The following is a 15,681-nucleotide window of genomic DNA, read 5'->3' on the forward strand; positions in this document are numbered from 1 at the left end:
TTGAAAAATGAACTGAGGTGAATGGGAGGATGGAGGGATGAGTGAACAACAAGATGTGTGCGGGCCAGTATGGCTTTCAGTGAGTATTGGGTGGCATGACCTGCGCCAGCATATGAGGTACTGTGACTGTAGGCCGAAAGGTGACCGCGCGGTAAGACTTTGAAAAATGAAGTCAATGTGAGGATGAAGGGATGAATGAACGACAAAAAGACGAGTGCGGGTCAGTATGGCTTTCAATTTCTGTTGGTTGGCATGACCTGAGCCAACAAATGAGGTCCTGTGACTGTCAGGCCAAAGGTGACCGCACGGTAAGACCTTAAAAATGAACTGAGGTGAATGGGAGGATGGAGGGATAAGTGAATGACAAAAAGACGAGTGTGGGTCAGAATGGCTTTCAATGAGGTTTGGATGGCATGACCTGAGCCAGCATATGAGGAACTATGACCATAGGCTGAAAGGTGACCAAGCGAAAAGACTTTGAAAAATGCATTGAAGGCAATAGGAGGATGAAGGGATGAATAAATGAGTAAAAGACGAATGCGGGTCAGTATGGATTTTAGTGAGTGTTGGGTGGCATGACCTGAGCCAGCATATGAGGTACATTTGCTGATGGCCTAAATGTGACCACGTGATAGGGCTTTGAAAAATGAATTGAAGTCAATGGCAGGATGGAGAGATGAATAAATGAGTAAAAGAACTGATGAAAAAAATGACAAAAAGACGAGTGTGGGTCAAGACTGTCATGGATGAGTGTTCGGTGATTTGTCCCGAGGCAACGTATGAGGTATGGTGGCTATGGGGTGAAAAGTGACCGAGTGGGAAGGCCATGAAGTGTGAGGGGGGTGATTTTGAAAATGAATGGGAGTCTATGGGAAAAATAGATGAAAAAACGACAGAAACAGGAGAACAAGTGCAGGTACGGCTTAGCTGTATACAAGCAACCCGATCGGGGTCAGAGTGGATGGGTTACAGTTGGTTTGGGGTCGATATCTCGAAAACTGTGGGAGGAGAAGCGGGACAAAATTTGGTGGAATAAGAAGATGAAGAAAAAGAAATAGCTGCAAGCGGCGATACAGGGGCCAAGCACAATGAAGGGCTGTTTTGCAATAAGGCAGACATTGAACCCATTAAGTGTGCTGAACTTGGCATGAATGAGGGAATCAGAAGAAGAAAGAATTATGATTTTAGGCTGTGCAATTGAAAAGATATGTTCAAATATAAGTATAATACAAATTTAGGAAAAAAAGAATTTTGAAAAAAAATTCCAACAGGGTCAGGAGTTAGGGCCAGAAATGTCAGCTGAACTTGGACCTAATGGTGGTGCTAGAGGACCTGATTGACTGAACCCAAAATTGGTGAGTGGACAGCTGGGACTGTCCTGTGAGTGTGCCAGATTTCATAAAAAGCATACAAACAGATCTGTGGGCTGCCATAGACTCCCATGGCAGATGTATAATAATAAGAAGAAAACTAAGAATTACAATAGGGTTCCAGCACCTTCGGTGCTTGGCCCCTACTGAAATTATCAGATGACAATAGTTGTGCTTGCAATGCTTCGCATTGCAATCACACTAATATAACTGTCGGAATTAAACAATCATGTTTTGGGGACAGGTGAAGGCTTCTCCTTCAAAGACGTGGTTGTCAGAGCATAATCAATGTATGTAACCGTTTACTGTCACAGGCTTTGTTTATTACTATATTACAGGAACTTTTGGCACTTGGAGCACGCCAGACTGCTGGCCTCATTCTGCATCATTTCCAAGACAGCATCCCCCTTGTCTTGGAAACCCTCCAGCAGGTGTTTTTCCCCCCTCCCACTTGTTGATTGCCTGCTAATGTTCGTACAATTGCATTAAATAAGTAAGGTGACTGTTTTAAGCTGCTTTTGCCTGTCTTTCCCCAGAATACCAAACTGCTTTTTGAATTTCTTCATGGAGTATTCAATCCTAGGTAAGAATATAAAATGATACCGTAGCAGGTCTTTAGTGTGCATTACAAGAGTGACTGTCAAAAACGACATGCTTTCACACCCAACCCAGACCACTGAAGTCTGCATTAGAGGGAAAAATCTCACCTGTGTGTAAAATGTAATGTAAACCACAAATACATGATCTAATCCTATTTCTATTTACACTGTTCTAGTTACACAGTCTGTTTTATGTTATTACTACATACATTGAATCACAGTAATTTTCTTGCTTGACCATTCATACATGTTTTGTCCATTTTAACCATTTGTGCAGCCAGGTCTGTTCTGACCCAGCTCAAGCCATAACTGTGTGTTACAGAATTTATCACCCTGATCAGCACAGCAAAGTGGCATAGTGATCATAAGTACCTCACAGTTATGATCCTAAGTCTAACAGATGCCAGCTCTCTGACACACATTGTGAGTCTATGAGTGTAGTGTGGATGGTCAACTGATAACACTCTGTGTGTGGTGCAGAGTGGAGCCCTGGCCTTTCAGAGAAGCAAGTTGCCTCAGCCATGACTGTCATGAGCGCTACTTGGAGCTGCTCTGCCAAAACCACCCATCCTTGGCACTGAACTTCCTCAAGCTGTCAGACATGTACAGGCTTGAAGAGGCAGTAGAGGTAACAAGTGACATGCTTACAATTGACATTATAAGAGTAGGCTTAGAAGTTAGTCCTTCCCGTATTATGCTAGAGAGATAGGGTCATGGAGATGCAGTATAATAGTGCCCCAAGTTCTGACTTGTTAAATGGATTCAGGCTTTCACAAATAATTGATGATTTCTCTGGAACATCAGATAGCTTTAAAAGTTGATATGTGTGTATGTATTGAGAATATTATTTACATTTACATTTATTTATTTAGCAGATTTTTTTTTATTATCATCTTTCCTTATAACTTGAGGCAAAACCCAAAATTAAGGATAATACATGTTTGAACTTCAGAATGAGCTTTGGTTGAACAAGACCCATGGTACTGAATACAGTGTTATATGTACTCAATTTTCAGGTGACTTAGGAATGAAATCACCTAATGAATATAAACTACCCTTCTTGATGACTTAGTGTTTAGTGTGACGGTACTTAGTATGACATTTCTTTATTTGGCAGAAACACTTTTCCAGAGCAGTTAATGGAATGATTCTAAATGTTGTTTACGGTACCAGGCAGTTACTATTTCTGATTGTTGTTCTTCTGTAGATAACACAAAGATGCCAGGTGCACGAAGCACTGGCCTACCTCCTGGAGAGCCAGGGAAACACGCAGGGGGCTTTTTCTGTGCTTATGGAGGTGGGTGGACAGAAGCTCAGAAACAGTAGGGTGGGGTAACAAATATTGATGAGTCTACACAACTGGGATGTGGCCCACACAAGGTGGAGATAACTCTCAAGGCACACCCATGTCACATCGTGCAGGTGCCAGTTACTATGACTGTGTTTTGTTTTGGTGGAGTATGGTGGTATTATTCTAACATTTTTGAGGCTTTGTCCTTGTAAAAACCAAACAGGACCAAAGTAGAAAACAATTATTTTAAGCATATGTGGCCAAATGCGTCATCAGATGCTCATTGCCCCCAAATTAAAATGACTGAAATGGATAGAGGTAGAAGTGTGACCAGATGCTCTTTGTTAAAAGTGAAAATGGTGTTTTTCCACCATAGGACTGTGGTTTTCAAGGTTGAGGAGGATGAGTCATAGCTTTTTATTTGTCCCCAGAGCCTCAAGTTGAGTCTACAGACCGCCTTGCTTCCCAGCAACGCTGCGGAAACTGAAGGTCAGTCAAGCTCACCATTCTCTAGCTGTTTGCATACTGAAGTCTTCCACATCCTGAAACCCACATGTTGCTAATGCAGCACTGAAGCCGCGGGCTTTACTGTTCGTTACTTACAGTACTGTCAGAGTCACGGTGCACTAAACTATGACGCTGTGCTTAGAGCCAAAGACCAGGAAAGTGTGGTTGACAAACCCTACCTGCACCTACCTCATAAAACACACCAAAGCACACTTTCTAGCAATGCATGCTGGTGAGCCTGTGACCCAACCAAGCAGTTTTTCAAAACTGTATTATAGAAGGTGCTCTAAATCAGGAGTTCAGTAGGCTTTGGCTGGATTGCTTAAACCTTAAACACAAAATTGTTTGTTGGTGGGAGTCTGATTAATGATACAATCTGGGTAATTTAAAAGAAAAAAAAAAACACTTTACCATCTAATGTAGTTTTCTATCCCTACAAAATTTTAATTTACATGTAGAGGAACTGAGGTCATTACTTGGGTGGTTCAGTAGACCATAGTTGTTTATTAGGTGGTTCAGTAGACCATGCTCTGCTAGACCCGTGTGACTGTATAGCCCCCTCTTCAGGGATCCCCTGTGAGGGGCATGACCTGCTGCAGACTGTCCACTCCCTGCTCCTGGAAATCATTGCCTTCTGCCAGCGAGTGTCAGGTACACTGGATTCCAGGCAGAGGGAGGTGAGTAATCATGCTACCTGCTGGTCTGTCTGCTCATGAGACTCACTCTTAGCAGGATGAGGTAAACCTCAGGACATTAGGACTGAAGGTTTGGAAACCTGTATAAATGTGTGATGCTTGAAATTATAATATATTTTGATAAAGGGTGTGGGGGTGATCATGGGTTGGTTGCTATGTCAACTCCCTAACGGTACTGGTGCTGGCGCCGGTGCCAGTTAAAATATAACTGATCATATTTCTATTTATCAACCAGTCATATTCATACACGTTTTACATGGATGAGGTGTAGCTTACCTTGCATGCCTTATGTGGAAGCCATAGATTGCTGATGGTACCACAAGTAAACCTAATAGTAAAACAAATGCAAATAAAAAACCGATGGCAAAAAAGAGAGAGGTTTGGCACAAAAAAAGAACATTTGGGCCTTGTTTTAGAAAAACCCTCATGGAAAATTGATTGCCTCAAAATATCTGAACCAAACTTTTTGTGAAAGTACTAAAATACTCCCTGGCTGATATGAAATGGGAAATAAAATATTAGTATGTAGTACAGAATAAGCAAAGTATAAAGCAGTAGTATTACAGTATGAAGCATTCATGAAAATTTTTACTACTTATTTGTGTACAGTATGTGAACATAATGAATGCCAGGAAATAATTGTAGTTTCTGCATCTCAGACTTCATCTGCCAAAAGCTTGCTTCGTGCCGAGCTTTGAACCATGTCTCTACAGTGTGTATTTTGATAGACTTTATACAAGACTAGTAAAAAAGGGATGTAAGTGGCCTTTTTGTGCATTTGTGTGTTCATCCCTTCTGCATAAGAAATTCAGTATGTTCATGTTTACTTCATTGTACTGTATTACACTCTATTACAGCCAGCACAGTAGCATTTTGACCTCTGTTGGCATGTAATTTTGGGGTGTTCTGTGTTTGTTTCCCCCAGGACTTGTGGTTTCCCCTTATGGATTTCCTGATGTCTCCATCAGCGCATTTACAGGGCTCGCTTTCAGATGAAGTAGAGAGAGGTGAGAGGGGGCTGGGGAATTCACTGCACAAAAGCAGTGTGTAACTCAACATCTGAACAGCACACTTATGACCACAAATTCTGCAGAAAAAAGGCTTGAAAAGGGGACGGTGCACATCCAATGCACATAATTACATTAGCTCAGCAGACCCGCTTATCCAGAGCAATTTATTATAGCTTTAAATTTTCACGTTACCCATTCGTACAGCTGGATAAGGTGGTCTGGGTTAAGCACCTTGCCAAAGGGTACAACCACAGTGTCCCAACAGGGAATTGTACCAGATACCTCTTTGTCCTCAGCACTGTGCCACACTGCCACCACAAAGTCACTGCATTCTGATTGAGGGGAGATCACAGTGTGGCTTTCACTCTTCATCTTCATCCTCTTCATCCTCCCTCAAAGGCATCAAAGATTTTGCCAAGGAGGTTTTGGAAAGAATGACCACCTACATCCCTCTGATGGATATCCTGCAAAGACTCATGCAGGTATGTCTTCCCACAGTCTTAGTGTTGTGTTACCCACTGGGGCGGAAGTGTTTACAGACAGAGCAAGCCTTACTCAGGCTGCTTTGAACAGCAGTCCTCTGAGCCACTCAACACATGAGTCCTACAGGTGTGTGATACTGTAGTCGTACTCCAGCTCCACCACCCCTCACTGTGTCATCTTTGAGGTTGTTGTTCTGAATTCCTATTTGGAATGAGTTAACTGTCAAACTGTATACTGGTGGTAGGTGAAGGGACAAATGCGGATGGTTTGATGTTGATCCCCTGGAAACGGTTTGGTGTGCGTGTGTTTTAACATGAGCTTCATCACAGACACAAATACACTTGCTGCAGTGTATGTACTCTGTTTCTTCCTGGTGCTGCTGTGAAGGTGTTTGAATTGTCTTCACTGAGTTTTCAGAACACAGCAAAACCTGGTCAGTGATATTGAATGATATCTTGTCAGCTGAACTAAGATTATTGCATTGTGAACACACAGGTGTTTTTACTCCTAGAGCACATGGTCCCCTAAATTAGTTTATCTTAGTTTAGCCAAATTGATCCAGTAAGAGGCTAAACCTCTGAAGCTTCTTCAGGAAGTAGGACCAGTGTTGCCTACCCCTGACTCTGTTAGGCATAACATGTGTTGCTATGATCAAATACATGTTGCTGCATTCTTTGCATTTCCTGGTTAGGATCCTGTTTACAGTGTCGGGAAATATGGAGACATAAAGACCCTCATCTCTGGGATACTTGATGCCTACATTTATGAAAAGGTACGTTGATTTCTCTTTGTGACTCACGGTTATCTTTCTATTTATCACTCACAGTTATAATACCTCCTTTATTTAGGTTGGTCTCTCTGAACTGGAGACCAAACAAATTAAAGGAAACTTGGGGTTGTCTGAACTGCAAACGGTACATGAACAGAACACCTTCAAACATATGCTTGGCACTTGGCGCTTTTAATTTGAAGTGATCTGTGAAAAACCCAGAAGTATTTGACAGTTAACCCCAGGGAAAGTGTTTACCTGGAGTTTACCTGGACCAGGCATATTCACATGGTTGGTTGATAGATGCAGGGTACGTTGAGGAAAGCAATCTCCCTGGATTTTATTCTGTTGCAGGACAGCTACAAGGCTGTTTGCTAGTGGAGGCATTATATTCAGCACTTCCTCTTTTGCCCTAGACTGTTATCTGACTTTGATGCTCAGCCAAGAGATACTCTCTCTGTTGAGCAACTTTTTTGCTTCTGTAAATGGCTCAGGCTGAGGGGATACCATCTGTTGCCACACCCTGTGTTTCATCTTGCACAAAAAGTAACTCTTTCTGTTACGGCTGTTTTGAGGTGTGTACCACATTACCACACCTCCATATGTGCCATCCCCCCATCCCATGGTGTATATCACACACTTGTCACATTGACTGCACTGAAATTGCAAAAGAACCGAATGGGCCATATTCACACCCGGTCAATTCACCCCATCTGGTCTAACCCCAGTTTTCTGCTCAACAGAAAAGCCCTTCCTCTTCCATTCCCAAAAAGAAAAAAATTACCAACTCACTCACACAACATACGGTATCTGATGCTCACAGTCAAAGCCTCTTGCAGTATCTTAAGTTAAAGGACTCCTTATAAACAAAAAAGAATGCTACCTACAACATTCTACATCTGTGCCCCATACTCATTATCGTAGGGGTACACTACAACACTCTTGCCCCCCCCCCCCCTTCATTGAATCATTAAACCCTCCATAGGGGTTAACGGTTCACTTTTCTCCACCAGTGCAATCCTTTTCACGCTGCACCTGGCACTTTTTGTACAGGCTATAAAGATAATTTATTGACAGTACATGCTGCTATTCCCCTCCAAATATACTGCAGAGATATGCTGCTATAAGGACTCAAAGACAATTTACAGTACACTCGTTGTTTGTACTGTGTGTATTGTATATAGATAGATGTTCTTCTAATTCTCTTAACTTATGTACACTGTTGGTACAGGAGATACGTTATTCATTCTTGATTGTATGCAAGTGCTTGATAAAATGACAATGAAGGAAATCTGAATCTGAATCTTATTCGAACACACTTGCAGACATGAGTATGAATCCATTTTGGGCTACAGCACTTCTCATTCTGCATCATCTGACCTTCTCCAGGACCTGTGGACTGTGTGCTGCATGACACAATGAATTTTAGTGTAACTTGAGTGAAGGATGAATGAACTCCCACTCTTGTATGATGACCCTTGACCTCCTCAGGCCCTCCTATGCGTGCTTTCCAGCAGTCACATGACTTGTGTGTTGACAGCCTTGGTCAGCATGGGTCAGTGTAGATAATAAACAGGTTTCCCTTATATTATCTAATATAAGATAAGTTGCACTGTCTAAGTTGGACAGTAATTGCATGAAAGAACCCATTATGATCAAATAACAAGTATGTTCTATCTCATTTTCACAAGCAACAAGTGGTGGTGCCATCTGACTGTTCACATTCACTTTATCAGATAAACTCTGTTTGTGGAAGATCACAAGAAGATCTTGCTGTTACTTCCTCCTTAGTCAGTTCCACAAAAGAATGTCTTCTGCCAAACATAGAAGAGCCATGCCTCAATGTGCAGCCAATGCAACTTCAGTGTCTGCAGGTCCGCACGCACCCTGGTCTAACAGGTTTCAGCAGTCTCCACTGTTGACTCACATTTGCGTACATTTGAGCCAACTTGTAGCAAATCCATAGCTTGAGTTTCCTTCCCAAATAATATAAGAAAGAGCAGAGTGAGCTTTTAGTCTGACTGTTTGTGTCCTCGCAGACGCTGCTAGAGACCACCAGCAGCCTGCTGAGCCAGGACCTCCACTGGTCCCTGTGCAGCCTGAGAGCTACAGTGACCCGCGGCCTGGCCCCCATCCACAAGCGCTGCGGGGTTTGTACGCAGCAGTACGGTCGGGCAGCAGGGATGGGGGCCAGGGTGGTCCTCTTCAGGTGAGACACTAAGTCCAGCCCACTGCTGGGCATGTCATCCACTGTCAGGTTGCCACAGAGAGGCTTGTGTAAATGCTTGCTGGCCATTCCTCGGCATTGCTACTGTATGTGCACATATTGATCGTTAGATGTGGAGGGAAAACCTTGTCAAACTGTTCCGTTTCCTTCTGATTGATCATTGTTAAAAATAGCTGTAGGGCAGTGTGACCATTCCTGGTGTCTATTAAGTATGCTGTAGAATAAAGCAGCGTTATTTTACAGGGCTCTTATTTCTTTATCTGGAGCTATGGTGGGTTTGTTATCATCTTTATATGTATACTGCTGGTATTTTGTCTAATAAGAGATATCATCATGTTAGTGTGTACTGCTTGTTCATTGTTAAGTGTGAGGTCCTAGTTCACAACAGTCTCATATCAGAGCAGGAGCTCTTCTGTACATTGCTTGATGTATCGGTTTCACATGTGGCTGACCTCCAGTTTACGTTTGTATGCAGGAAGGAAGCTATATGTGTTGTGAACTGTTGTAGGGCTGAGGTATCAGCAGTGAATGTGAAAACAGCAAACAGCGGGCTGGAGGATGGCCAGGAGCACTGTGTCCAGCCTGCCGCCATGTTGACCCATTTTTTGTACACAAACAGCTGTGGGCACATCTACCACTATACCTGCCTGCACAGCAGCCTGAGCCAGCAGGAGGGGCAGGTGGAGCAGTGGGCCTGCTACAAGTGCCAAGCCCCCAACAAGAACTGGACACCCATCACCCCTAAGCAAGCTGCTCAAGACCCTCAGGTAATTGTGCAGTTACACCGGAGTTGCAGTGGTAACTGTAGCCAGGTCATAGGTTGTTATGCTTTTTTTTTTTTTTTTACATTTTTACAACTTCATTTTGGTTTTGTAATGGTGGCAGGGTTGTAAATGATCATCAATCTGTTGCATTAATTGACATGCATCGTGAAAAATTAAGTTGGATTGATTTGAAGTGATTGTGAAATGAAATTTAAATGTTCTAATCATTACAAAAAACATTTTGTAGAACACAGAATGACTCCACAATCTCTTGATATTGGGTCTTGAAACCATTGCTTAGTTCTGTAGTTCTGTTTAGTGCTAATATGACTACAGCAGGCTAACATGACAATCTATAAATGAACACTAACAATCTAAATGAACTTTTTGCTTAATCATTTTATTTCATCAAGCTGCATTTTTGAAATGAGTGCCATTTCCTGTAAACAAGTCTGAAGTAGCAATTTTAAAGCAAATAGATGAACTTCTAATCTCACAGATGTGCAAAATTACTTTGAAGTAGTTCTTATCTGGATGTCTGCAGAGCACAAAGTGTAGCATTCATAAGCATCAAGAAGTAGTTATTGTGGTGGTGTCTCTATCATGCAGATCTTCAGGTGATACTCAAAAATCCCATGAGCCTTTGAAATATTGTTACAACAGGCTTGATGGCTTACCGTGGTATTAAGTGGAAAAATGATGGTCTTTTATGACACAGTATGTTCCTGAAAGTCTCAACATAACTGGATCATCAGAAATCAACTCTTGTTTTCTCACTGACACAATGTTACTAAGTGGGGGTTACATTCCTGAACATGGGCTAGCAATAGAATTTTTGCACAACTGACTTGATAAATACTAACATCTGTGCTTACTGTAGATACTACCATTTATGCATTCAAATATACTTACACATGATGGAGAGTATGAATATTCAGCGTTGTGATGCACGCTGCACAGTGGTGCAGGAATGACCTGAGATGAAGACCAGGAAGGCACAAATCACGGTCCTCAGAGAACTGTTTATTACAGGGAAAGTGAAAAAGCACTCATACTTAAAGCACAAAATGCATGAAGGTGCCCCCTCCACATAACAAAATCAAGATCCCTGAAGGGGACAATGTCTCCTTTCCTTTCTCAGACAATTTTTCCTTTACCTCCTTCAGTCTTATCTCATTCTCTCTCTTCCTTGTCCTAAATCAGGATTCTCTCCTCTCAAACAGTGCAGAACAACATTTTTATAAATACCATAATCTTGTTTTTCATACATCTTCATTTTTCCAGTGTTTGGAACTGGGTCAAGGGCAAATAGCTGCATCCGATTGCCTAATAAGAGCCTTCAAGAATCCGTCACGGGTAGGGCTTCTTGCCATTCTTTCTGCTTCATCCATATACATTAACATCCTATTTATAGTGCTTCACATATTGGTATGTAGTCTTAAAAAGGTACTCAGGTGATATTTTGTTTGCAAAATGGTGAATGCTTTGGTGAATTTTCATCTTTTGAGTCATTGCAAGGTGCTTGTTCCTTTCTTGCTCATTTTTTCCATTAAGTTTTGCATCTGCCCATGTTATGTTGTGGGGATATAAAAAAAATTGCCTTAATACACTTATTTATACGTTTACATATAACAGTGTTGGATAAAGCACACTGGATGTATTTAATATTCTGTGCATATTTTGAGGCATCACCTATCAGATTCTCCCACTCAGATGAGTGACTGGCATCATATTAATAAATTAATTTTTAGCAGCACATTACCCTCTTCCCCTTTGCCAGACTATAGAAAGTTGACACTGTCTGAAAATTCAGTGTTGACAAAATGAATCAGTGAATACTACATTTGCATCATTTGGCCGAAGTCATTTTCTCAGTTGGCTGTTCATTGTGGGCACCTCATCAAGTCAAAACGATTCAGTGATCCACTTGGAACAGTGTTAAATTATCACACTGGAAGAAGCGTGAAGGATCTCTCTGTGAAATAAATGTACTTGTTTTGGCAACAGATCTCAATCCTGATGGACGTCACCAGACAGCCATCCAGTGTGGACTCAAGTAATCTGGGAACTGACATCTTCAAGCACAGTGGAATCTTAGAGTCTGCAGAGTTTAAGCTAAACCTGGCCCCGCCACCTTTAATAGACTAGGCTTGCATCTAACCCCAGTATAATATAGGCTGCATATGCAATCAAAAATGTGTCACTTAAGTTGCACCGACACCTTGAAATATTCAATGTTTTATAACCAGGGCCGCACATTTTGGGCTACACAGCAATAAATGTATGAGGGCTTAAATCTTACAGGTTGAGCGGCTTATTTTGAAGAAATGAACTAACATTCAAAAGAGAGGGAGTGTTGCTAGCTAGTCAGTAATTGGTTAATTCACAAAGTTAAGTATACTGAGGTGATACTAAAAATGGGGTGGGTAGTGACTGGATGAGAGCAGGAAGGAGCTGAGGTGAACTTTGTATTACAAGTGATGCTTTTTGTACTTAGTAACCTCTGTTCATGCACATTCAGAATGTACAAATCAGCTACTTTAATTAGAAGCACTGTAATAATTTAAAAATATTTTTTATAGTAAATATGTCTGTATGAATTAATACAACTAACCATAGTGATGTTTTCTATTATTTCTTAAACATTTCTGACACAACATTTCAAACGAAATAAACAAAAATAAACACACAAAGAAATTATTTTTCCTTCATTCACCAATATCAGAATTCCATTGCCAACAAAATGACTACCATTACACACTGGGGAATGTTTTTCATGAGATCAACTGCAAATCATGGTCATGGTTTAAATCTTGGTTTTCATTATTTACTATCATTTAACTTTGTTTCATAAAAACACATTTCAAGAAATCCTAATGGTGAGAATATTACCCTATCATCTCAATCTCAATTTCTGAAATGCAGGATTTCAGAATCGCAAAACAAGCCCACAAGGTAATTGTCATGGGTTGCGTAACGTCAATGGCGTGCTTTATTTCTTCATTTTGTGCGCCCATTCTTGCTTACACCTAGTACTAATATTAGCTTTATAGATTGAGTTTAGGTAGATTTTTAATGTAAATACAAGAATGTAGAAGACAGAATAGGCAGGATGTCTCAGCTGTCATGTAAATGCCGTCATCATTAGTTTAAGATATATATATATATATATATATATATATATATACCGACCTGCACTGGAGATTGCTGTTTTAATTCTTTCTGAACTGTGTGTGCTTTTCAGTGTGTCATTCAAAAGGAAGTTTTAACGCTTCAGGATATGGCCAGGTCTGTGGCTTTATTATGGGCACAAATCTGAAAACAGCTCCCCCTTGGTAGCATCCAGTTAGCACAAGTTTATTTTACTTCTCCTCATTCCTCCAAGTCCAGTGCCATGGACAACCACTCAAATGGCCAAGAACGTGAGCAGGTCTAGACAGCAAAGTGTTGTTATGGACAGGTATATCTCGTTGTGCCACTGCAGGGCGCCTTTTTCTCCAACATGCTGCACGTAGTAGATCCGGAAGACATGGTAGGGCAGGAAGCACAGGATCATGATGATAAGAAAGCTCAGGTTCTTCAGCTGGGCTCGGAACTCCTGCCGGGAGAAGAGGTCGCCCTGGCTGGATCGGATTACCCTGTTCAGAACCATCACCTGGATAACCAGGATAACCACAGAGACCACTATGATCACGCTGGATATGGTGATGTTGATGGGCACCACATGGCCTGTGATCTCAGAATGGAACTTGAAGCACTCTTTTTCCGTGTAGTTTGCGGATTTTCCATACTCCAGCCAGAGCGGCGGGAAGATGCTGATGGTGAAGAGGACCCAGACAGCAGCGCTGGAGATGAAGGCGGTCTGTGGCCGGTAGAAGTCCCGGGTGGGCAGGGAAGGCAAGAGACGCACAGCAAGGATGGCCACGTAGAAGAAGAAAGAAATGTAGAGGTGCGTGTGGATAGCAATGCTGACCAGCTTGCAGAAGTCGAAGGGGTAGTGCCAGGTGTTGGAGATGTAGTAGTCAATGCGGAAGGGCAGGGTGAGCAGGAAGAGGCCGTGGGCCACCACCAGGTTGATGATGGAGGTGGTGGTGATGGACAGCTTGCTCTTGCTCCGCCTCAGGAAACGACTCATGAAAAAGACACCCAGGGTCCCACCCAGCAGTGACACGGCATAGATGACCACCAGCGAGATGCGGAAGGGCAGATAGGGCGCACTTTCCCTGTTTTCAGTTGTTGCCTTTGTGGCATTATTTTCAGGCACAGAATAATTCTCAGAGTCAGCCATCACAGTGCTATTTGATGAGCTGAAAGCTGTGAGTAAGATAAAAAAAAAAAAAACTTTCACACATAGCATTACACCAGTCTTGGCTATGAACTTGGTTTACGGTCAGTGATGAGTTTTCCAAGCAAACACTTCATTCTCTCTTTGCTGTTATCTTTAACTTCCACTTTTGGCATTCACTATAAAATTTGTTCATTCAAATGCTTTTCTGAATAGCACCTTCTCTTTAATATTTGCATTTTAACACATCTTTGAAAAATATAGGTTCTTGTTAATTTGCAAAATTTGTGCTCCTACAGTAAATTATCCTGAAAATTTGGTATGGATATTGGTAATCTACTCATTTCCTCTCCAGCACACGTGAACAAGTGAATAAACTGACAATAATCTGTTTCTGTATTCCTGTGTTCACAACTGCACTTTTTTCATTTTCTCATTCTGATGAATGATTTATCCTCACAAAGTCGAGTTGTGAGTAATGATACTAGGTCTGAATTAAGATACTTGCGCAGTTGTTGAGCAGGAAGTCTTAACTGAAAGTGCAGCGACAACCTTTAAGTGGTCACTATCCACAATTGGTCATTGAACTATAGAAAGAGAAAAAAGTAACAAGAGTTTACCTGGAAATTAGCCAACCTGAGGTTCTAGAGTGGGCTGGAGGACCACAGCGTAGGACAGTCGTATGGGAGGTACCTTCTCCGTGCCTGTACAACGGCACCAGACCACGGGGGAAGTGCTCCTATCACCTTCCTCACATCCGTGGCGCAGATGAAACCGCGAGAAGCAGGAGGGGTGCTGATCCACCTGTGGTCCAGCGGGTGAGTAGCCACCGTGTCCAAAAGAGAAACTCACAAAGCAGCACGACTGTGCTTGTGAGTCTTCTCGGAAGTACAAGTATCTGTCTGCGACTTCCTCTTCTTAACATCGCTGAGGGACACTGCTCAGGAGGGGTTGGTGAATTTTCGGGGGGGGGGGGGGGGGGGGGAGGGGGGAGTGTCGGGGGTGAAGCATGAAAGCCACCCCTCACCTTAAATGGTCTCACTGTGCAACATGTGCAGAACTACCGTGCAATCAAGATAGGCAGGTGCCAGTTCATTGTTCTTACATGCTGGCCTCTCCCCCCCCCCCGATACCTTTAGCTCTTTTTTGACTGGCTGGAGATGACCATGGATCAAACCAAACTTATAAATGCCAGTAAATGTAATTAATAATTTGAATTTGAATAATTCAGGTAATGATAATTGCAACAGAATTACACATCTGGTAATTTATCTTAAAAAAGAAGAAAACACATGATCATAGAGGTTTTGAAATCCAGTACTGGGATACGTTAACCTGCTAGCTATCTCAGTATGTGACCAACAGTTTTCACATCTCTTTTTAGTTGAAACCTTGTCTAATGAAACTTGGAATCTTGGACATCATACAGCAGCACACAAGCAGCAGTGCACTCAGTGAAAGAAATATTTATGAGGGATTTCCTGTGCCTTCTGCCTGCCTTACGAGGAGGCCAGTGGGGCTTTTTGAGAGATGGGAAAAGAAAGCTACACTTAATCATTGAAGTGTACTAAACATATGAGCTAACAACTCCTCTGTGATTTAATACTCAATGCTTTGAGCCAAGGCCCATGACAGGGGTTTTGAATCAATCTGTAGGTTATGTGAGAAATCACTTGTTAAT

General features: G+C 42.0%; 2 protein-coding genes across 2 annotated transcripts in view; one reads left to right on the plus strand and one right to left on the minus strand.

Annotated features, from left to right (window-relative positions):
• Positions 1-12,360, plus strand: part of LOC118772449 (vacuolar protein sorting-associated protein 8 homolog) — a 43,369-nt gene extending 31,009 nt beyond the window's left edge. Inside the window, exons 33-45 of the mRNA XM_036520792.1 lie at positions 1,709-1,801; positions 1,907-1,953; positions 2,450-2,597; positions 3,177-3,266; positions 3,692-3,749; positions 4,335-4,444; positions 5,388-5,469; positions 5,872-5,954; positions 6,647-6,727; positions 8,764-8,933; positions 9,571-9,718; positions 11,000-11,071; positions 11,723-12,360. Of these exons, the coding sequence (XP_036376685.1) occupies positions 1,709-1,801; positions 1,907-1,953; positions 2,450-2,597; positions 3,177-3,266; positions 3,692-3,749; positions 4,335-4,444; positions 5,388-5,469; positions 5,872-5,954; positions 6,647-6,727; positions 8,764-8,933; positions 9,571-9,718; positions 11,000-11,071; positions 11,723-11,863 (1,323 nt within the window). The 3' untranslated portion in view covers positions 11,864-12,360. The remainder of the gene's footprint in view (positions 1-1,708; positions 1,802-1,906; positions 1,954-2,449; positions 2,598-3,176; positions 3,267-3,691; positions 3,750-4,334; positions 4,445-5,387; positions 5,470-5,871; positions 5,955-6,646; positions 6,728-8,763; positions 8,934-9,570; positions 9,719-10,999; positions 11,072-11,722) is intronic.
• A 761-nt stretch (positions 12,361-13,121) lies between these two features.
• On the minus strand, positions 13,122-14,003 carry LOC118773769 (probable G-protein coupled receptor 141). The gene has a single exon (XM_036522845.1). It carries the CDS (start codon positions 14,001-14,003, stop codon positions 13,122-13,124), a length of 882 nt encoding a protein of 293 aa, XP_036378738.1.
• Positions 14,004-15,681: the final 1,678 nt, after the last annotated feature.

Source organism: Megalops cyprinoides, chromosome 2 (genome assembly GCF_013368585.1).
Source record: "Megalops cyprinoides isolate fMegCyp1 chromosome 2, fMegCyp1.pri, whole genome shotgun sequence".
Taxonomy (NCBI): domain Eukaryota; kingdom Metazoa; phylum Chordata; class Actinopteri; order Elopiformes; family Megalopidae; genus Megalops; species Megalops cyprinoides.

Excerpts from the sequence above, each read along its gene's own strand:
- LOC118773769 (XM_036522845.1), bottom strand. The coding sequence starts at position 14,003 with ATGGCTGACTCTGAGAATTATTCTGTGCCTGAAAATAATGCCACAAAG.